The 23,381-nt window shown below is 45.3% G+C and overlaps 1 protein-coding gene across 2 annotated transcripts in view; it reads right to left on the bottom strand.

Annotated features, from left to right (window-relative positions):
- The window catches only part of STK32B (serine/threonine kinase 32B), a 337,224-nt gene extending 314,293 nt beyond the window's left edge, over nucleotides 1-22,931 (bottom strand). The window contains exon 1 of one of the 2 annotated variants that reach the window (XM_023549727.2): nucleotides 22,798-22,931. In XM_023549727.2, the coding sequence (XP_023405495.1) occupies nucleotides 22,798-22,916 (119 nt within the window). In that variant the 5' untranslated portion in view covers nucleotides 22,917-22,931. The remainder of the gene's footprint in view (nucleotides 1-22,797) is intronic. The other variant, XM_010591361.3, reaches the window with a different exon arrangement.
- Between the last annotated feature and the right edge of the window lie 450 nt (nucleotides 22,932-23,381).

Genomic DNA, 23,381 nt, shown 5'->3' with positions numbered 1-23,381 from the left:
GCCTCATGAGGTTTCCGAGGATAAGCTGGTGGATTTGAACCGCCAACCTTTTGGTTAGCAGCCTGAGCTCTTAACCACTGTGCCACTAGGGCTCCCAAGGCGGCTACAAGGAGTCTAGGATTTGTAGAGTTCAGTGCGCTGGTTAACTAAAAACATTTAAAAGCTTAGTCAAGTTGAAAAACCAAAGAGAAGTAAAAAGAAAATTTAAAGAAGCAGAATAAAATCTTATTAAGGTGGGGCACCATTAACTTAGAAAATGCGATAATTTAGAAAAGTAAAACAACGCATTTGTGGTGCTGATTTAAAATGCCAGACAGGAGGCACCAGTTCATAAACCCCCATGATACCAAAAGGTTTTCAAATATTCAGGAGTATGTGGTCACATAGCAACAGAGATGTGCTAACGATAAAACACAATATATTCATTAAAATAGGTTCCCTTGGTCCCTCTCCCGTCTACACCTTATTAAGCTTTCTACATTCTGCACAAAGTTGATGCACACAGACTTGCCTTGCTCAGGTTGTTTCTGTACAAAAAAACCGCCTTGCATCCTTAATCAAAATGAGGGCAGCCTAAGCCACCAATCTGATTTATTATGTCCTGTAAAGTGTCTCTGTAAGGCCCAAGACTCCCGTAAGATTAAGATCCACATGCAAAACCTATGACTGGCTTGTGGGTCATCAGAAATCTCGTTATTCCCAATCTAGATCTCAAGTGTTCAGACCAAATGGAAATTGTCAGTGGTTTAGACTGATTTTCCCTTTTGCTGTAACGCATACAAAAGTGCATAATTAGGAGGCAAAGGCAGCCTCCAGCACCTCGGTGTGAGCATGGCGCACTGCAGGAGTTTTAAAGCAGACTGACACCAAGATCTGCCATTGAGTCTCCCAAACAACCACCAAAGCAGGTGGCATCTAGCTGATTCCCACTCATTCCAACCCCATGTGTGTCAGAGTAGAACTGTGCTCCGTAGGGTTTTCAGTGGCTGCTTTTTGGAAGTAGGTCGCCAGGCCTTTCTTCTGAGGCAACTCTGGGCGGACTCCAACCTCCAACCTTTTGGTTAGCAGCCAAGCGCATTAACCATTTCCACCACCCAGGACTCTCCCTAACAATCGGTGCCAGCTCCGCGCAACATAAGGCTGCAGTGTTTGGATGTGATGTGGAGAACCAGCCTTCTACCTCTTTTCTGGGATCCCTACCCCCACCTGGTGCTTCTTCCTCTTGGCTGCCTCTTGAAATCCTGCCTTTTCTTCAGGACAGAGTATGACATCCTCATCACCCCATGACTATCAGGATTAAATGTGTACAACATGGCTGAATGTGTTGGGATCCATTCCTACCCCTCGCTTCTGCACAGGTCAACCCCTCCTACCTGTCATTGACAATATTCATTCAGAAAGCATTCATAGGCACTCCCCAGGTTATGAATGTTCACCTTACGGACAACTCATACTTAAGAATGGACTGCCATAAAGCCTATTATACTAAAAACCTGAGTTAAATACAATGGTTCTTAATAACGAATGCACACACCACTCTGTGACACTCGTGGAAACATTGTGTAGTTTGGAAGTGTTTCTTAAGTGTTTTATATACATTGTTGTTGTTGTTAGGTGCCGTTGAGTCGGTTCCAACTCATACCAACCCTATGCACAACAGAACGAAACACTGCCGGATCCTGCGCCATCCTCACAATCGTTGTTATGCTTGAGCTCATTGTTGCAGCCACTGTGTCAATCCACCTCGTTGAGGGTCTTCTTCTTTTCCGCTGACCCTGTACTCTGCCAAGCATGATGTCCTTCTCCAGGGACTGATCCCTTCTGACAACATGTCCAAAGTATGTAAGACGAAGTCTTGCCATCCTTGCCTCTAAGGAACATTCTGGCGGCACTTCTTCTAAGACAGATTTGTTCGTTCTTTTGGCAGTCCACGGTATATTCAATATTCTTCACCAACACCACACTGCAAAGGCGTCAACTCTTCTTCGGTCTTCCTTATTCATTGTCCGGCTTTCACATGCATATGATGTGATTGGAAATACCATGGCTTGGGTCAGGCACACCTTAGTCTTCCTGGTGACATCTTTGCTCTTCAACACTTTGAAGAGGTCCTTTGCAGCAGATTTGCCCAATGCAATGTGTCTTTTGATTTCTTGACTGCTGCTTCCATGGCTGTTGATTGTGGATCCAAGTAAAATGAAATCCTTGACAACTTTAATCTTTTCTCCGTTTATCATGATGTTGCTCATTGGTCCAGTTGTGAGGATTTTTGTTTTCTTTATGTTCAGGTGTAATGCATAAAATACATACTGTATACGAAGACGAACATTTGACTAACTGATGCTAAGTAGGAAGCGTACATACCTGTTCCAACTTACCTATAAATTTAACTTAAAGACAGACTTAGGAATGGATCTCATTCGTAATCCGGAGGCTGCCCGTATTAAACTAATGGTCAATGATTATGAAAAGTTAAAACAGTCCTTGAGTGGGGCAAACAGTTAATGCACTCAGCTGCTAATTGAAAGGTTGGAGGTTGGAGTCCACCCAGAGGTGGCTCAGAAGAACGGCCTGGGGATCTACTTGTGAAAGAATCAGCCATTGAAAACCCTGTGGAGCACGGTTCTACTCTGACACCCTTGGGGTTGCCCTGAGTTTCAGTTGCCTCGACAGCAACTGGCTGATTTAAGTGCTTTATAAGGCATCATTGTTCCTGTTTTGTTTATTTTTTGCTCATCAAGTTAGCCATTAAGCTAGTGAAAAGGTGGCAAAAGAAGCATTCTTAGAGACTGTCCATCAAGTGGTACAAATCTTGTCAGATCCTGGACAGCAGATGATCTTCAGAGCTAGGTAAACTGGCCCCAGGCCCCCGTCGCCTGCCCTGTGCCCTTCCCGCAGGAATGAGTAACATGAGCTCTTGCTCACCACAGCCCTCACCACTCCCTAATGTCCCTCACGCCCAACCCCCTTCGCTTTGTTACCTATCTGCCCCTGCAAGCATCTGAGTTTGAAAGCAATTCATCTTTCCATCTTTCCATCACTCTGGCACACACCTTCCCATGTAAAACTTGGCATGTTACAGGTATGATTTATCACCCACACTAAGTGTGATGTCTCATTATGGAAGCTGGGGGTGAAGGGATGAAAAGGGATGGCCTGCCCTCAAGGATCTCATATTCCACTGGTAGGACAGGTGGCTCCCCCTTTCTTCACCCCCATGCCTTCCAAACGTTCTTCCTTCGTTCTTTTCTTCCCATCCATTGAGGATCTTCTATGTCCCAAGTCATGGATTGGCTACAAAAATCCAATTCTATATAACATGTATAGTATCAAGAGCCCACTATGTGCCAAATACTGCTTAAAACCAAAACAAACAAACAAAAAAACAAACCCACCGCTGTTGAGTCAATTCTGCTCAGAACAACACAATAGGACAGAGTAGAATTGCCCCTCAGGGTTTCCAAGGTGCGGCTGATGGATTCACACTGCTGGCCTATTGGTTATTAGCCAAACACTTAACCACTGTGCCACCAGGGCCCCCAAACACTGTTTAGATCCTGAGAACAAAGCAGTGAACAAGACAAATAAGACCATGGTGGCAGGGAGCTCACATTTATTCTGGTAATGGGAAAAGGCTACAAAGAAATAAGCAAACAGGCCTACCAGAGTTGTGCAAAAATAAAACAAGGAAATGTGACAGAGATGCCTGGGAGCTGGGTGAGTCTGGCCTCCCAAGAAGGAACCAGCTACGAACACTTTCAAGATACTCAGATATAACAGCTGCAGAGCCAAATCCCACAGGGCCATGTCTTGTTCAGGGTTCTCTTGGGAAACAGAACCAATGATATTTAGATGTTGTTGTTGGTGTTGTCAGTTTCGGTCAGATCAGATCCAACTCATTACGTATATATCTATATCATCTAGCCACACATGGCTGTCAGTTTGTCGTCCCATGGTAGCTTGTGTATTGCCCTGATGCTGGAAGTTAGGCCACCAGTATTTCAAATATCATCAGCATCATCCATGGTGGACAGGTTTCAGCGGAGCTGCCAGACTAAGATAGACCAGGAAGAAGGACCTGGCGGTCTACTTCTGAAAAAACCGGCCAGTGAAAACCTTATGAACCAAGCTGAACGTTGCTTGGTATAGTCCCGGAAGATGAGCCCCTTAGGCTGGAAGTGCTGCCTCGTCAAAGTAGAGTTGACCTCAATGATGTGGATGGAGTGAAGCTCTCAAGACCTTCATTTGCTGATGTGGCACCACTCAAAATGAGAAGAAACACCTGCAATCATCCATTAATAATCAGAATGTGAAATGTACAGTATATGAATCTAGGAAAATTGAAAGTCATCAAAAATGAAAGGGAATGCATAAAGATTGATGTCCTAGGCATTAGTAAGCTGAAATGGACTGATATTGGCCATTTTGAATCAGACAGTCATATGGGCTACCATGGCAGTAATGATAGAGTAAAGAGGAATGGCATTATGTTCATCGTCAAAAAGAACATTTTCAAGATCTATCCCAAAGTACAAAGCTGTCAGTGATAGGACAATATTCATATGCCTACAAGGAAGACCAGTTAATACAACCATTATTCAAATTTACCCACCAACCACTAATGCCAAAGATAAGGAAATCGAAGATTTTTACCAACTTCTACACTCTGAAATTGATAAAAAATGTAATCAAGATGCATTGGTAATTACTGGTGATTGGAACGCAAACTTTGGAGACAAGAAAAAAGACTGGTAGTTGGAAAACATGGCCTTGGTGGTAGAAACAACATTGGAGATCGCATGACAGAATTTTGCAAGACCAATGACTTCTTCATTGTAAATACCTTTTTTCAAAAATGTAACAGCAAGTATACACTTGGACCTCACCAGATGGAATACACGGGAATCAAATCAACTACATCTGTGGAAAGAGATGATGGGGAAGCTCAATATCATTAATCAGAACAAGGTCAGGGGTCGGTGTGGAACAGACTATTAATATCTCACAAGCAAGTTCAATGTGAAGCTTAAGAAGATTAGAGCAAGTCTCCTGGAGCCTAAATACAATCTTGAGTATATACAACGTGAATTTAGAGACCACTTCAGGAATAGATTTGACACACTGAACACTAATGACCAAAGACCAGAGCAGTTGTAGAATGACATCAAGGGCATCATACATGAAGAAAGCAAAAGGTCATTAAAAAGACAGGGAAGAAATAAAAGACCAGAATGGATGTCAGAAGAGACCTGAAACTTGCTCTTGAATGTTGAGTAGCTAAAGGGAACAGAAGAAAAGATAAAGTAAAATAGCTGAGGAGAAGATCAAAGGGCAGCTTGAGAAGACAAAGTAAAGTACTATAATGAAATGTGCAAACACTTGGAGATAGAAAAAACAAAAGGGAGACTCCCACTCATTATTTGTCAAGCTGAAAGAGCTGAAGAAAAAATTCAAGCCTCGAGTTGCAACACTGAAGGATTCTATGGGGAAACTATCGAGGGAGGTAGGAAGTATCAAAGAAGAGGGAAGGAATATACAAAGTAACTGTACCAAAAAGAATTGGTCATTGGTCAACCATTTCAGGAGGTAGCATATGATCAAGAACCAATGGTATTGAAGGAAGCAGTCCAAGCTGCACAGAAGGAAATGGCTAAAACCAAGGCTCCAGGAATTGACAGAATACCAATTGAGATGTTTCAAAACAAGGATGTACCACTGGAGGTGCCTACTTATCTATGTCAAGAAATTTGGAGGACAGCTACATGGCCAACTGACTGGAAGAGATCCATATTTGTGACCATTCTAAAGAAACGTAATTCAACCAAATGTGGAAATTATCAAACAGTATCATTAATATCACACGCAAGCAAAATTTTGCTGAAGATCATTCAAAAACGGCTGTAGCAGTACATGGACAGGAAACCGCCAGAAATTCAAGCCAGATTCAGAAGAGGACGTGGAACCAGGGATATCATTGCTGATGTCTGATGAATCTTGGCTAAAAGCGAGAATACCAGAAAGATGTGTACCTGAGTTTTATTGACTACACAAAGGCATTCGACAGTGCAGATGATAACAATTTGTGGATGACCCTGAGAAGGATGGGAATTCCAGAACCCTTAATTGTGCTCATGCGGAACCTGTACACAGATCGAGAAGCAGTCATTCAGACAGAATAAGGGGATACTGCATGCTTTAAAGTCAGGAAAGATGTGTATCGGGGTTGTATCCTTACACCATACTTATTCATTCTGTATGCTGAGCAAATAACCTGAGTAGCTGGGCTATATGAAGAAGAATGAGGTATTAGGATTGGTGAAACACCCATTAACAACCTGCAATATGCAGATGACACAACCTTGCTTGCTGAAAGTAAAGAGGATTTGAACCATTTACTGGTGAAGATCAAGGGCTACAGCCTTCAGTATAGACTGCACCTTAACAAAAAGAAAACAAAAATCTTCACAATTGGACCAGTAAACAACATCCTAAAAAACGGAGAAAAGACTGACATCACTGATCATGGAAGTAGCAGTGAAGAAATCAAAGGATGCGTTGCATTGGGCAAATTTGCCGCAAGAGGTCTCTTTTAAGTATTAAAAAAGCAAAGATGTCACTTTGAGGACTAAGGTGTGCCCAAGCCATGGTATTTTCAACCAACTCAAATGTATGTGAAAGCTGGACAATGAACAAGGAAAACTGAAGAAGAATTGACGTCTTTGAATTATGCTGTTGGGAAGACTTATGGTGTTGGTGAAAAATATTGAATATACCATGGACTTCCAGAAGAACGAATAAATCTGTCTTGGAAGAAGTACAGCCAGAATGTTCCTTAGAAGCAAGAATGATGAGACTTCATCTGACATACTTTGGACATGTTGTCAGGAGGGACCAGTCCCTGGGGAAGGACATCATGCTTGGTAAAATACAGGGTCAGCAGAAAAGAGGAAGACCCTCAACGAGGTGGACTGACACAGTGGCTGCAACGATGAGCTCAAGCAGAACAACGACTATGAGGATGGCAAAGGACCAGGCAGTGTTCCGTTCTGTTGTACACAGGGTTGCTATGAGCCGAGTAGCTAAAGAAAATGGGAGAAAAGATAAAGAGCTGAACAGAAGATTTCAAAGGCCAGCTTGAGAAGATAAAGTACTATAATGAAATGTGCAAACACTTGGAGTTAGAAAATCAAAAGGGAAGAACATGCTCGGCATTTCTCAAGCTGAAGGAACTGAAGAAAAAATTCAAGCCTCGAGTTGCAACATTGAAGGATTCTGTGGGGAAAACAGTGAACGAGGTAGGAAGTATCAACAGAAGATGGAAGGAATGCACAGAGTAAGTGTGCCAAAACAACAGGAACACGAGCCACACCCAGAGGGATCCCGGGGAGGAAGCAATGATTTCTGCTTCTGGGAGGAGGTAGTCACCTCAGGTGGTTTGGGAGGAGGACGAGGGTTTCTGAACGCGGTTCCCTTTATGGGTTTCGAGCTCAACATGTCAACCATCTAGCAAACACACTTAGCTTTGGAATCAGAAACCTTTCTGAGATCACTTCTCATACATTTGTCAGAACAGTTGTCCTCTTGTCACCCTCTTTCAAGATATCTCCTAGTTTCACACATGGCTGATAATATGGCTTGAAATAAAAACTTGGTCTCACCTGTGAGGAAGGTTGGAAGGAAGCTGTAAACCACCCTGTGCAGCTCAGAGGCCCTGGGCAAGGGCACCGGCCTGCTGGGCAGCAGAAGCTCAGGCACTTCCATCCAATAGTGCCATTGAACCTCGCCACATGGTGGCAGAGGTGCCCCTGGAGTGCGGTGAGGCAGGTTAAGTGGTAGGAAAAGCTCAGGCTTTAGAGTCAGACAGGGATTAAAACCACCAACTCCTTCACTTACGGCCTCATGATGCTGGGAAATGACTTCCCCTTTCTAAGACTCAATTTTTCATCTTCCAAACTAAGCTAATCATGTCTGTTTCCTTCCTTTCCTTTCCCCTTTGCACAGGAAGAAGGTTTATGACCTATTGCAGGCAATAAAAAGCAAAGACGTCACACTGAGGACTAAGGTGCACCTGACCCAAGCCATGCTCTCTTCAATTGCCTCATATGCATGTGAAAGCTGGACAGTGAACAAGGAAGATCGATTTGTGGTGCTGAAGAATATTGAATTTGAATGGTGGTATTGGTGAAGAATATTGAATATACCGTGCACTGCCAGAGGAATGAACAAATCTGTCTCAGAAGAAATACAGCCAGAGTGCTCCTTAGAAGCAAGAATGGTGAGAGTTTGTCTCATGTACTTTGGACATGGTATCAGGAGGGACCAGTCCCTGGAGAAGGACGACATGCTTGGTAAAGTCGGGGGTCATCATAAAAGAGGAAGACCCTCAATGAGATGGATTGACACAGTGGCTGCAACAATGGATTCAAACGCAGCAACAGTTGCGAGGGTGGCGCAGGTCTGGGCAACATTTCGTTTTGTTATACACGTTACACGTGAGGTCTCCGCGGGTCCGGACGGCAACTAACAGCAGCATTTCCGGGAAAGGGCTGAGAGCTGGACGGAAGGTGAGTGAGTGGGCCAGGCATGCAGAGGCAAAGGGATACAAGCAGAGAGGAGGTACACAGCAGTGCTGTTGGGGGCCGGTTCAGACAGTGCATGGGGAGACACCGAGGGGAACTCAGAAAATGCCCACCCCACATGTTCCCTTATCTGATGGTTAATCGTGTGTGTCCACTAAGCTGTGAGGGTATTTTGTTGATGCGGCTAAGATTTACAATCAGCTGACTGTAAGTACAGGAGATTATTGTGGGTGGGTGTGATTCAATCAGTTGAAGGCAGTGGCGTATCTAGGGTATTGCACCAGCCCTGGGAGCGTGGTGCCACTGAGCAGTTTCTATTAACCTGGTATGGCCCAACATCCTTCCTCAAGCACAGTCAGACAGTCATGTATTAATTAAAAGATTAACAAGCTTGACTTGTATTTTTGAACTGTTATTACGGTCAAGTTATCTAAAAGAGAGGTGTCACACGTTTGGGCAGGGGCGCCATTTCAGTGCTTGCCATAGGCACCATTTTCCATAGACCCGCCACTGACTGCACCGTTAATAGAAACTGCTCAGTGGTGCCATGGGCCCAGGGCCAGGGCGATACTTGTCATATCTGCCGTTCCCTCGTTACGCCTCTGGTTGAAGGTCTTAAGAGCAAAACCTGAGGTTTCTGGGAGAAGGATTCTTCCTAAAGGTGGTAACATAGCAATCCTGCCTGAGTTCTCAGCCGCCTCCTGTCCTTTGGGTCTTGAACTCAAGAGACCTGGAGTATCCAGCCTGCCTGGGCTATGGATTTTGGTTTGCCACCCCCACAATCTTGTGAGCCAATTCTTTAAAATAAATCTCTCTCTTTTTCTCTCTCTCTCTCTCTATACTCACTCTCTCTCTAGATATGTACATATAAATAAATCTCTCTCTGTATATATATGAGGTCTCTGTGAGTCCTGATGGCGACTAGCAGCGACATGATACATAAAGAGTGTGAGATGCAATGTGTGTCAGTGTAGACTTGTTTTTTCCCCATCAGATTTTCAATGGCTGATATTTTGGAAGTAGATCTCCAGGCCTTTCTCCTGAGGTGCCTCTGGGTGGATTCGAACCTTTAAACTTTTGGTTAGCAGCCGAGAACATTAATCATTTGCACCACCCAGGGACTCTGCCAGGAGAGTCGGAATTGACTCAATAGCTGATTTTTTGTTTATATACATAGAGAGGGAGAGAGAGCGCGCGCAGCTGGGCGGTGCAAGTGGTTTGCCATCAACTGCTAACTGAAAGGTTGGCAGTTCGAAGGACCCAGCAGCCCCGTGGAAGGCAGGCCTGGTAGTCTGCTTCTGTAAAGATTACAGCCGAGAAAACTCTATGGAGCAGTTCAACTCTGTAACACATAGGGCAGTCATAAGTCAGGGACTGACTTGAGGTAGCTGACAACATGTATCTATATATATCCTGTTGGCTCTATTTGGCTGGAGAACCCTGGTTAATACACGTTGCCGCCCCACTCTATGGCCTCGCTGTCTGCAGGCAGAACAGCCAGACCCTACGAAGGAGCAGTGCAGTTGGCTCATCTCCTTCAGGGCCATCAAGGAAGGGGATATAGTGGTAGAGGGGATCTGGGGACAGTCACTGCCAGCTGAGACTAGGAAGACAAGGAGATCAAAGACTCCACGGGCCATGTCTGCAGTGGCCCTGAGGACCACATCTCTGTGCGCAGTACGGTCCAGATGAGGATTCCATAGTAGGAAAAGGGCCTGCCAAGTTTCCCTCGAGATGGTTCCCCCTTCTGCCGTCCATGACCCTGTGACCCTTCCCCTGAATTGTCCTTTCTCTGCTCCTTCTCAAACTGTCTCCCACAATAGAAGCACAAGTGGCCATTGTCAGGGAAGCATGCTTTTGGAAGTAGACGCTGACTGCATTCTGTTACCCGTAAGTCTCTGACTGCCCTGGGCACGGGTCTTCACCACTCGAGGCGTGCTGGCCTCCGGCTGGGTGGGGCTGTGGGGTGGGGGATGTGCTCTACTCCTTTTCTGCCCCTCCCTCCCGTGTCTCTCCCCACCTGGAGGCATAAAAGTTAGCATGGCTGACAGACGGAACACTTGTTCTTAACCGCGAATGTACTGTCTTTGGTTTTACAAGTCTCCATTTATTTCCATTAAGCCCATAACTCTTCTTTTGATATGATCACAGAGTTTGAATCGTCTTCTTTTTATCAATTTGGCTCCACTTGGGTCTAATTCACAGCCCTCATATCAGGCTACAGGGAGTCAAATCTCAGATGCGGGGCAGGAAAGGCAATGTAGGCTGTGGGCTGTCAAAACGGGTAAGCAGCGGAAACCTGCCTTAAATGGAATCAGATGTAGACCACTGGCAATTGCAACAAGGGAACACAGAACCAGGAGGGATAGAGGCATGGTCCCTAACACGTTCAGCCCACCAGTCCCTGGGGTGACCCCTAAGTGACCCCTAGGGCCCCATGAAAACCAGGAGAAACCAGTGGACAAAGTGCAAGACTTCATTCCGCAGGTGAGGAAACTGAAGTACAGAGGAGGTAAGGGTCATCGCCAGAGTGAGTGGATAAGAGCTTGATCACAGGTCTCAGTTATCCTCAGAAATTCTTCAAACAACTTCTGTTGCATCGGGAAGCAAAATGAAGTCAGCGCCATGTTCTATAAAGTGTAGACCCAGCAATCCAACAGAATGTGTAAATCCTGGCTCCACCTCCTATTACTGTGTGGCTCTGGACATGGTACTTAGCCTCTCTGAGCCTCAGTTTCCTTTTCTGTAATAATACCTGCCTTGTGGACCTGCTGTGAGCATTCAGTGTCATGAAACTCAGATGGGAAGCTGCCCCTGATGCTTCAAATAAGACCAGGCTGCTCTTATTTCAGTCTCAGAGTTCCCTGGGCATTTTCTTGTTCTTAGTCACCATCCAGTCGGCTTCGACTCACAGCAACCTTACGTATCACGGAACAAAACATTGCCTGGTCCTGCAGCACCCTCACAATGATTCATATGTTTGAGCCCATTATAGCCACTGCATCAATCCATCTCATGGAGGGTTTCCCTAGTTTTCACTGACCCTCTAAACATGATGCCCCTTTTCTAGTGACTGATCCTTCCTGATGACGTGTCCAAAGTAAGCAAGATGAAGCCTCGCCATCCTCACATCTAAGGAGCACTCTGGCTGTCCTTCATCCAAAACTGATTTGCTCATTCTTCACCAACAGCACAGTTCTAATGCATCAATTCTTCTTCTGTCTTCCTTTTTCATTGTCTAATTTCCTTCTTAGCACTTGTCACTATTTTGAATTACACATTTCTGAAAAATATGTGATTTTTGCCATCTCCCTGTCTACACCAGGGAAGAGGAAACTCCATGGGGGTTGGGCCATGTCTGTTTTGCTCTGTATCACCAGTCCTTGGAACAGTACCTGGTACCTAATAGGCTCTTAATAAATGTGTTTTGAATGAATGAACTCACAAACCCAAAGGCAGTGTGGTGTTGTGGTCCTGAGTGCACACGGTGGCACCAAATGAATGCATGGTCCCCTCATTGGTCATTTAACCTCCTTGTGCCTCAGTGGTGTCCTCTGCAAAACAGAAAAACTAAAGCTCCCCTAAGGACAGCGGAGGCCTAGTGGCACAGTGTTTAAGGTGTTCAACTACTAACCAAAAGGTCGACTGTTTGGACCCACCAGCCAGCCCACAGGAGAAAGACGTGGCAGTCTGCTTCTGTAAAGATTTACAGCCTCGGAAACGCGATGGGGTTGCTATGAGCTGGAATTGACTTGATGGCAGTGAGTTTCGTAAGGGCTATGGACAAGAATGAATGAGACGATGTGTGTAAAACACCTAGCAGAATGCTATTAGAACTGCCACCACTATTACCCATGAAAATAATAAAAAAAAGGTTACTCTCCTTCCTTAGCTTCACAAACTTACTTTGAATCAGAGGTGTGGGGATGGAAGCACCTTTTATTCACGCAATGCACAGGTTAGCAAAACAATTGGCTTAGTAAGAACACGTTGGGTTTGGTGGACTAAAGAGGTCTGTTTTGGTTTTAGTTTCCAGGTCAGTGTGCGTTAGTATGAGTGAAGAACCAAGTTAACTGACCACACACAGCTCTTCAGATATAATTTATTGCAGGAGAGGGGAGCATTCACTCTTTAAATTTACTCATCCAACTAATACTTACTGAGCACCTACTAGAAACAATGTTCATCTCAACATCACACACTCCTGTTGGCAAAGTATATTGAATATACCATGGATTGCCAGAAGAATAAACAAATCTGTTTTGGAAGCACAGCCAGAATGCTCCTTAGAAGCAAGGATGGTGATACTTCATCTGACGTGCTTTAGACATGTTATCAGGAGGGACCAGTCCCTGGGGAAGGACATCATGCTTGGTAAAGCAGAGGGTCAGTGAAAAAGAGGAAGACCCTCAAAGAGATGGATTGACACAGTGGCTTCAACGATGGGCTCAGGCATAGCAAAGATTGTGGGGATGGCGCAGAGCTGGGCAGTGTTTTGTTCTGTTGCACATGGGGCATGGATAATAAGCAAATAAATAAACATTCTTGTGTGTTACAAGGTGAAATGTGGCATAATATACAAAGCAATGAAAAGGTTAAGGAGTGCCCAGTGGTCATGAGAGAAAGACCTCAAACAGAAGGTAGGCTTTGATGAAGACCTGAAGGAAGGGAAGTGGTATGTCTTGCAGGTGTCTGGAGGAAATCATCACAGGCAGAGAGAACTGTGGGTACCAGGGCCTGGGTGCAGGGAGAGAGCAGGCCCAGATGTCATAGAGCAGAGCCAGAGGGGAGTGTGAGGTAGGAAATGGGGTCACAGATATGGGGGAGAACCTGTATTGTAGAACTCTGTATCAACTTCAGCTTTTCTCCTTGTGAGAGGAGAAGCCACTGAGGGTGGGGGTGGGAAGTTGTAAGCAGAGGTCTGCCATAATCTGATAGGCTCTGGCTGATCTGTTGAGTATCAAGTGGGTAGGGCAGAAATGGCCGAAAGAAGACCAGTCAAGAAGGAGGCTATTGCAATAAGCCAGATGAGATGAAGGTGGCCTGCGGAGGTGGTAGCAGAGAAGCTGGTCAGAAGCAGTCAGGTTCTGAAGCTGAATATTTTCAACTTTCATTTGTGAAAATTGCAAATATATCCAAAGATACACAGAATAGTAAGATACAGCCACGTGTGCCTGTCACTCAACTTCAACCGTTATCATCTCATCATCGGTCTTGTTTCAACTACACTCTTGCCTTCTTTTCTCCCTCTTGAATTATTTTGAAGCAAACCCGAAACCTCTTATCATTAGGTTCTGAATATATTTTGAAGGTAGATTCAACAATACTGCTGACATATTTGGTGTATGGATAGGGAAAGAGACTAGTCAAAGATGACTAAAAGGTTTTCGGCCAGAAAAACTAGAAGGACAGAGTCGTTTGTAAGTGAGGAGTAAAGACTGAGAGAAACAGGACATGGGAGAGACCAGGGGCTCAGCTTTAGGCATGATAAGCTAGAAGTGCCTACTAGACATCTAGGAGGAGTTGGTGGATAAACAGATACACAACTCAGGAATTCACAAAAAAAGGTCTGGGAGTCTACTACCATAGCAATGACAATTGAACCCATGATCATGAATGAAATCAACAGCAGAGCAAGTGTAGATAAAAAAGATTCTGTAACTGAGTACTGGATTGCATTCAATATTTAAAGGTTGGAAGATCAGGTGGGTTCTCAAAAGAGCAGAGTGGCCAGACAGCTTAAGAAAAACATCAGGAGTGTGTGATGTTGAAATGAAAGTGTTTCAAGGAGTGATGCTGTTGTTGCTAGGTGCCCTCCAGTTGGTTTCAACTCACAGCAACCCCCTATACAACAGAAGGAAACACTGTCTGGTTCCACACCATCCTCACAATCGTTGCTATGCTTGAGCCCATCACTGAAGCCACTGTGTCAGTCCATCTCATTGAGGGTCTTCCTCTTTTTCACTGAACCTCTACCTTAACAAGCATGATGTCCTTCCCCAGGGACTGGTCCCTCCTGATAACATGTCCAAAGTACATGAGACAAAGTCTCACCATCCTTGCTTCTAAGGAGCATTCTGGCTGTACTTCTTCCAAGACAGATTTGTCCATTCTTCTGGCAGTCCATGGTATATTCAATATCCTTTGCCAACACCATAATTTGAAGGCATCAATTCTTTTTCATCATTGGTGGCAAGGAAGAAAGCCAAGTAGGGGCCCAGAAGCAGGTGGATCTGGAGATGTGGGGAGAGCTTGTGGAAGTTCTGCTCTGATTGCTTCTTTTTCCTTTTTTCTTATATTCTTAAGGTAGTAGAGCTGTGAAAAATGACAGCCCAGGGTCAGTGGCACCTGGTGCCTTGGCTCAGCCCCAAGGGCATCCAGGTGAGCCCTCTCCTGGGGGTCCCAGCAGGTGAGGGGCAGGAACAGTGGCAGGGGGGTAAGAGAAGGGTCAACCGCACAAGCATCCCCTTCTTCTTCCACAGTTTCCACACCACCCCTGTGTCTGTGGTGGCTGCCACATGTCTTTTGAAAACTCAAGGATGGAGGGTGCCACTGTTTCCAATTTAATTAACCTCACTTCAGCAGGTATATACTTCTCATTGGAATGTGTTACATTCCAGTGCAATTTTTGTGGCTCTCTGGGATGTGAGCTTAACATAAAATTGCTGGGTCAGTGAACATCCATTGGCTTTATCTGCAGTTTTACAAGTAAAACCACATGCGCTGCCTTCTACTAGCAATTTCACGTGTAAGAACTGTTCAGCAAATTTACAGATTATTACTCCTACCTCAGCTTTCCTCAGGAGGAACAGTAACATCGTACATCTGCCTAACAATTGACCATCTCCACAGGGCTTTCATCTGCCGGATCTCAGGTGATTTGAACCTCACAAAGCTTCTGGGAAGGAGATACTATTCCCATTTTACAGATGAGGAAACAGGCTTTCCCAGGTGTCAGGGACTGAACTGTGCCCCCCCAAACATATATTAAAATCCTAGTCCTTAAATCTGTGGAGGAGTCCCTTGGTGGTGCAAACGATTAACACACTTGGCTGCAAACCCAAAATTTGGAGGTTGGAGTCCACCCAGAGGTCTCTCAGAAGAAAAGCCTGGCTATTTACTTCTGAAAAATCAGCCACCGAAACCCTGTGGAGCACAGTTCTATTCTGACACACATGGGGTCGCCATGAGTTAGAGTTGACTCAGAGGCAACTGGTTGGTTGGTTGGTTGGATACCTATGGATGTGATCCTGTTTGGAAATTGGGTTTTTTTTTGTTACATGAATTAGGGCATACCTGATACGGTGGGTCCTAGACCTAATCTTACATTGAGTGAAGTAAGCCAATCACAAAAGGACATATATTGTATGTATGGTCTCACTTACGTGAAATACCTAGAATAGGCAATGCACAGAGATCAAAGTTTAACGGTGGCTACTAGGGTCAGGAGAGAGGGGAGGAGGGGCAAGCATTGTTTAAGAAGCACTGAGGTTCAGCTTCTTACTGTTGTTAGGTGCCATAGAGTCAGTTCCGACTCATAACAACCCTACATACAACAGAACGAAATACTGCCTGGTCCTGTGCCATCCTCTAATCGTCGTTATGCTTGAACCCACTGTTGCAGCCACCGTGTGTTTTGAGTGCCTTCCAACCTGGGGGCTCATCTTCTGGCACTACATTAGACACTGTTCTGCTGCTATGCATAAGGTGTTCACTGGCTAATGCTTTTCAGAAGTGGACAGCCAGGTCTGTCTTCCTAGTCTTAGTCTGGAAGCTTAGCTGAAACCTGTCTACCCTGGGTGACCCTGCTGGTATTTGAATACCGGTGGCATAGCTTCCAGCATCACAGCAACATGCAAGCCCCCACAGTATGACAAACTGACAGACGCGTGGAGGAGTTTCTGCTTAGGGTGATAGAAAATTTGGCAACAGATACTGGTGATGGCTGCATGACATTATGGATATAATTGGTGTCACTGGTTTGTACAAGTGAAGGACGTTGAATTGGCAAATGTGCTTTCTATATTTTTACAATTTTTTTAAAGAGCAGATTAGACACAGACACACACATGGGGATTACAAATGCCAAGGAACACCAAGGAATAATGTGATGGTTAAGATTGTGTGTGGACATGGCTGGGCCATGATTCTCAGTGTCTATATGCGATCACCCCCATGATGGGATCTGCTGTGAGTAGCCAGTCAGTTGAAAGGCAGTTTCCTTGGCATGTTGCCTGCATCAGAACATATGTGGACGTTGTGGCTTTTGCCTGCTCTGGATCCTGCAGCTGCCTCCTGGTCACGTGACCTCCGGTTGTCGGCACTCGAGCTGGCAGCTTATCTGCTGATCTTGGGATTCATTGATCTTCACAAGAGCCCTGCTCTCTGACCCGCTGACCTTGGGTTCGTCAGCCCCTGCAGCTACGTGAAGCAGGAGAAGCCTCTATCCTGATCCATGGACTTGGGACATTCCAGCCTCTACAATTGTGTGAATGATTTCCTTGGTATAAATTTCTTTCTACATACATTTATACACTTTACTGGTTTTGCTTCTCTAGAGAACCTAGCCTAAGACAAATGCCAAGGATCACTGGCAGACGCCAGAAACCAAGAGAGAAGCTGACAGAAGAAATCAACACAGCCGAGACCCTGATTTGGACATTTGGCCTCCATAATGGTGAGAAAATAAATTTCTGTTCTTTAAAGCCATTTACTTGTGGAGTTTCTGTTACATCAGCACTCAGAAACTAAGACACAAGGATGTGCACATAGGAAGGAAAAGGACCATCCCCACATCTAATACTCTGCTGAGTATACGATTCCACCTTTCATCATTACTTCCTGGAGGGTAGGGTCCACCAGCTCTTCATCTTGATATTCTTGAAGCTTAGCCCTGGACCCAGCTCCTGGATGTTGGGTTTAGAAGGCACACAGGCTTTGCTTTTAGATCTGAGTCTATCAACATAGTGCTGGAGCTGACACATACTGCCTCATGAGGAACAATTAGTGAATTTTCAGAAATTTGCAACCTGGTTGATATCATGTTGGTAGTTTGGAGTCAGCCATGATGGCAGTATTTACACCACGGAAATCAGCAAACGCTACAAACCAGTTTCTTTAATTTTTCCTCGAGAGCTGGTTGTTAAGCATTTACCAGCACACCAGTGCTTCTAATCCCAATGCTGCCTCTTGTTAACTATGTAATCTTGCACACATTGTTTAACCTGCTAGCCCTTGGTTGCTTTAACTGTAAAACGGGGATAATAAAATCTACCTTGCAAGATGGTTGTGAGGATTAAATGAAGTAAAATACGATAGACGAGAGTTTGTGAATAGTGGGTGCCCAATAAATTGAACTGTTGTTATTACGAGGAACTGAACAAGTGTGGCGTGAATTTAATAATCCCCCCCAGGACCAAGGAGAGCTCTAATTACATAAAGATACCTCGGAAAGCACGAGGAATGTCAGAGGAATGGACACTAGAAGGTGTTTTGTTGTGGCAGAAGATGGGGAAGGCTGAGCACTCCCAAGGTCAGAGTTGGCAAGTCTAGGGTAAGCCTTGGCTCTTCTACATGACCTTGGGCATATCCTGTGCCCTGCCTAAAACACCCCTTTGAACACAAATGTAGGGCGACTGATTTTTGGATTTCCGCATTGACTCGCAGGAATTGCCCGATACCCCAGGGCCAGTCCTCCAGGCCCAACTCCCCCGTCCCTGGGTCCTGTATTTGCACAGCCATGACCTCTGGCTCCTCACACAGCCCTTCCACAATTGCGTGCTGACCCTCTGAATGTCGGGACATAGTGTGGTACCCCCCGTAATCCACACTCACAGCCTCCCACCCTGCCCTCTTAGGAATAGCGAAGCTCTGCCCACTTGTAAATAAAACCCTGGAAGGCTGGCATCTTTGACGCACAAGCTGAAGTTGCTAGTGATACCGTAAATTCTGGAACATTAAAGAGGAAGAAAAGGGCCCTGGATAAGACAGCACCACTTCTTGCCCCTTTTATTATGGGAGTTACCATGGTGATGAGAATGTCCCAGGAGGAATTGAACCTGAAAACATCAATTGTTGTCTCTTACCCCATAAAAATCTTCAGCATTCTCCTTCTCTGTGGTGGGCTGGACCAGGACATCACCTGACCCCTCGGACTTGGTGGATGCTATTGTTACCCCAGGACACACCAAAGGGTGGTAGACACTCAAATGAGGGGAGGGAGCAGGTGAGCCCAAACATCTGTTGGTTTAATGTCTGCCCTCCTCTCTAGTCCGTAAGGTCTATAAAGGTGAGAGCCCAACTGTCTTGCTCATTGTTCTCTCAGCAATGTCTGGCACAGCATTTGGGACACTGTAGGCCAGACTACAGCCTTCAGTACAGATTACACCTCACTGCGAAAAAAACAAAACCCCTCACAACTGGGCTGATAACACAACAACGTGATAAATGAAGAAGAAAGTGAAATTGTCAACAATTTCATTCTACTTGGTTTAATAATCTACATTCATGGAAGCAGCAGTCGAGAAATCAAAAGACATTGCATTGGGCGTATCTGCTGCAAAAGACCTCTCTATTTGTCTTTACTGCGCTTTAAGTGAAAGTTAAGAAGACCTCTTTAAAGTTCTAAATAGCAAAGATGTCACTTTGATGACTAAGGTGCATTTGACCCAAGCTGTAGGCTTTTCAATCACTGTATGTACGTGTGAAAGCCGGACGATTAAAAAGCCAGACAGAAGAATTGATACATTTGAACTGTGGTACTGGCAAAGACTCGATGGCACTGTTTTCTTGTTTTGTTTTTTACTGGCAAAGAAGAGCCCTGGTTGCACAGTGGTTAAGGTCAAAGGTTGGCAATTCAAATCCACCTGGCACTCCTTGGAAACTCTATGGGGCAGTTCTACCCTGTCCTATAGGGTCACTACGAGTCAGAATTGATGACCCGATGGCAATGGGTTTGGGGTTCTCACCCTCTCCTGCTAGGCATTCAGTCTCACAGTTAATCCAGGTGCTGCTAGGAGCCCGGCAGCAAAGTGGTTAAGCATCCAGCTGCTGACTGAAAGGTTGGCAGTTCAAACCCACCAGCCGCTCTGCAGGAAAAAGCTGTGGCAGTCTGCTTCCTCAGAGATTTACAGCCTTGGGGACCCTGTGGGGCAGTTCTACCCCGTCCTCTAGGGTTGCTATGAGTCAGAATTGACTTGATGGCAACAAGTTTTGGGTTCTCACCCTATCCTGCTAGGTGTTTATTCTCATAGTTAATTCAGCAGTAAATAGAAAGCATTGGATCCATTTTAAACAAAAAATTTTAACAGAATCTAATCCATATGGCCAATCAGATAAGGAGAGATGAATTTTGGAAATACAGTCCGAAAACAAGAATAAACCATCTAGTAACATTTGTGGTGTTGTTACGTGCCGACATGGTTCTGACTCATGGCGACCCTATAGGACAGAGTAGAGCTGCCCTATATGGTTTCCAAGGAATGGCTGGTGGATTTGAAATGCCAACTTTTTGGTTAGCTGCTGAGCTCTTAACCCCTACATCACCGGGACTCCAAGTCTAATACTAAAACCTGAAGATGCATCTTCTAAAAGTCAGCATGTCCTCATGTGCAGGGCTAGATAACAAGGAGGCCAACATGGAGAGATGAAGTAGCTGACTCCAGGATGCTCCACAAGTCAGAGGTCAACCCGGGAGGACCAGGGCTAATCCTAACACTCACAATGGTGGTCCCTTATTAAGAAGTTATCACGAGCCCAAGGCTGTGTAGACACCAGACATGCACTACCCCATTCGATCCTTATAGCAATCCTATGACACAGTTATCCTTACCATCTTCATTTACAAGTGAGAAAACTGAGGCACAGAGAGGTTGAGTCAACTCTTTCTCCCAGCCTCAGAGCCTACAAAAGGCAGAGCTGGGATCAGAACCTGAGAGGTGAGGTGTCAGAGGCAGAGTGCTGAAATACTGCTTCATACATCTCCCCTCCTTCCCCCCCGCACCCCTGAACTCCCAACCAGACACACTGCTAATGTGCTATTGTCGCTCTCTGGGGTGTGGTTTTTCATTCTGATCCTCCTTTGCCCTGGTTGTCTTATGCCCAAGAGTGCAAAAGAGGTTCTCTTTAGAACAAGTGTAAATACTGCATTTGACAACTCAACTTGGATCATCACGGCTTGGGAGCTCAAATCATTCATTCTTTACAGCAAGACCGTCAGGAAAATTAATCAACATCGGCCTTCGCCTGTGCCAGCTACAGAGCATGTCAGCAAAAAAGACTAATGAGGACGGGTCCAGGCGGGGATTCCAAGGCTGTGATAGCTCATCCTCCGTATAGTGAGGTGAAAAGCTGGCATATAATTAATATCACGTGGTGGCGTCCTTATGTCCCCAGCAAGCGATTCCACAAGCGCACTATCAGAGCGGGAGTCACAGGCAGCCAAGGAGACGCCAGCAGGGCTCCAGGCTGGGGAGAGGGTGAGGTGGGGCGGGCTAAGCAGGGAAGGACCAGATGTCCATGAGGAGCAGCTGTGTTAGAGGGGTTAGGTCTGGGAATTACAGAGCCAGACAGCCTGGGGTCACATCCCATCTCAGTTGCTCCATCTGTAAAATGGGGATAATGATAGTGGGAAAATAAGGAGGCTGTTAGGAAGGTTAAAAGCGTTAAAGAAAAAAAGGAGTTGCTATTAAGTTGGTTTTGACTCATGACAACCCCATGTGGGCGAGAGCAGAACCGTGCTCTATAGGATTTCCAGTGGCTGCTATCCAGGAAGTAGATCTTCAGGCCTTTCTTCCATCATGCCTCTGAGTGAACTTGAACCACCAACCTTTGGCTTAGCAGTGAGCACATTAACTACTGGCACCATCATGCGTTAAGTACACAGTAAATGTTGGTGGTTATCTCTCTGAAAACATTAGGGCACAGTGGGATGGTCTTGGATTTGAATCCCAGCTCTACATGGATCATACAGCTGGCACAGTCTCTATTTTCTTCTGAAAACATCTCCCCATCTCCTTCTGGAGATCTCTGGTCCTCAATGAACCCAAATGATGGGCTTACTCATCTATCATTATTATGAAATTGCTTAGGTCTGGAAAGCAAGGGCTGTTTCTTTTTTTGTTGTTTCTCCAAAGTCTAACAGTACCAAACACATTGGAGGCACTGAGTAAATGTTGTCTGAGCAGGGCTTTTGTGGAAGGAGGAAGACAGAGCATTTTGGGGACAATGAAACTGTTTTGTATGATATTGTCATCGTGGACACATGACATTACGCATTTGTGAAAACCACAGGACTGTACGACACAGGGTGAACCTTAACGTAAACTATTATTTAGTTAATCACGCATTCATGTTGATTCATCAGTTGTAGCAAACGTACCACAGGAATGCAAGGTGTTAACAACAGGAGAAGCAGTGTGCAGGGCGGAGAAGGGGCACAGGGAAACTCTGTATTTCCTGGACATTAGCTCTGTAAGCCTAAAACTGTTCTAAAACATAAAGTCTATTTTAAAAAACCAAGAACAGCCACAACGCTCCTTAGAAGCAAGAATGGCGAGACTTTATCTCACATACTTTGGACACGTTATCAGGAGGGACCAGTCCCTGGAGGAGAACATCATGCCTGGTAAAGTAGAGAAATCAGCAGAAAAGAGGAAGACCCTCAACAAGATGGAATGACACAGCGGCTCCAACGATGGGGTCAAATATAATAAGTATTCTAAGGATGGTGCAGGACCAGGCAGTGTTTCATTCTGTTGTACATATGGTTGCTGTGAGTAGGGGCTGACTCGATGGCACCTAACAACAACAACATTAAAAAAAAGCAACCTTTGGCAAATCTGGTGTCAAAGGTGGGATAGAGGTGAGAGGCACTTTATCTGCACAAGACTGAGCTCCTTGAGGGTAAGGACAGATCTGTCTGGGAATCTCCTGGGATGGTCAACCTGGCCTAGGATCAAGGGCAGGTTCCATGTACATTTGTTTGAGTGAATGAATGAATCTGAGGGTAACCATTAAGAAACCGTTCAACTAAAATGCAAAAGCACGTGCTTCAAAGATTTCCTCAGACATTGCACTCCATAAAATATTTAAGAATATTTGAGCTCAGAATATTTCATTCCTTCCTCTTTATAACGTGGAAGAGTCCTTCCAGTGGAGCCAGGTTTGCGTTCTGCTGCACAGCGTGGAATCCACAGCCGCCTGGAGCAGAATTACTCACCACAGGTTGACCAAGAAAGGATGCTCCAGGCTCTGCATGACCTGGAGCTCCCGGAAGACGTTGCGAACCTCATCCCTCTCGATGCACTTCTGTTTGTTCATGTATTTCATCGCGTACATTTTCTTCGTGTCCCGCTTCTGCACGATGCAGACCTGAGCGACAGCCAGAGAGGAGAACATTCAGGCCAGCGTTACACAAGAAAGGTCAGCCCGTCCATGTGTCTCGACTCCTGGGGTCAAGTCCCTGTCCTGAAAACTCACTAGCGGAGCAGCTCTGGCCAAGCCACGACCTCTCCACATCTGTAAAATGAAGGACGAGATTCCTTTGTTTATCAAATCTTTATGCTAGGTATTGGCCAAGTGGAGGTCCCTAGGTGGTGCAAACAGTTAAGCACTCAATACTAGCTGAAAGGTTACCTGAAACACACCCAGAGGTGCCTCGGAAGATAGGCCTGGAGATCGGCTTCCAAAAGGTCTCAGCCTTGAAAACCCTATGGAGCAGTTCTACTCCGCACACATGGGGTCACATGAGTTGGAATCAACTCAATGGCAACTAACAATGACAACAACAACAACATGACCGTG

The sequence above is a fragment of the Loxodonta africana genome, chromosome 5 (genome assembly GCF_030014295.1).
Source record: "Loxodonta africana isolate mLoxAfr1 chromosome 5, mLoxAfr1.hap2, whole genome shotgun sequence".
Lineage (NCBI taxonomy): Eukaryota > Metazoa > Chordata > Mammalia > Proboscidea > Elephantidae > Loxodonta > Loxodonta africana.
Note: the sequence above shows the minus strand (reverse complement) of the source record. Positions and strands in the feature narration are given on the sequence as shown.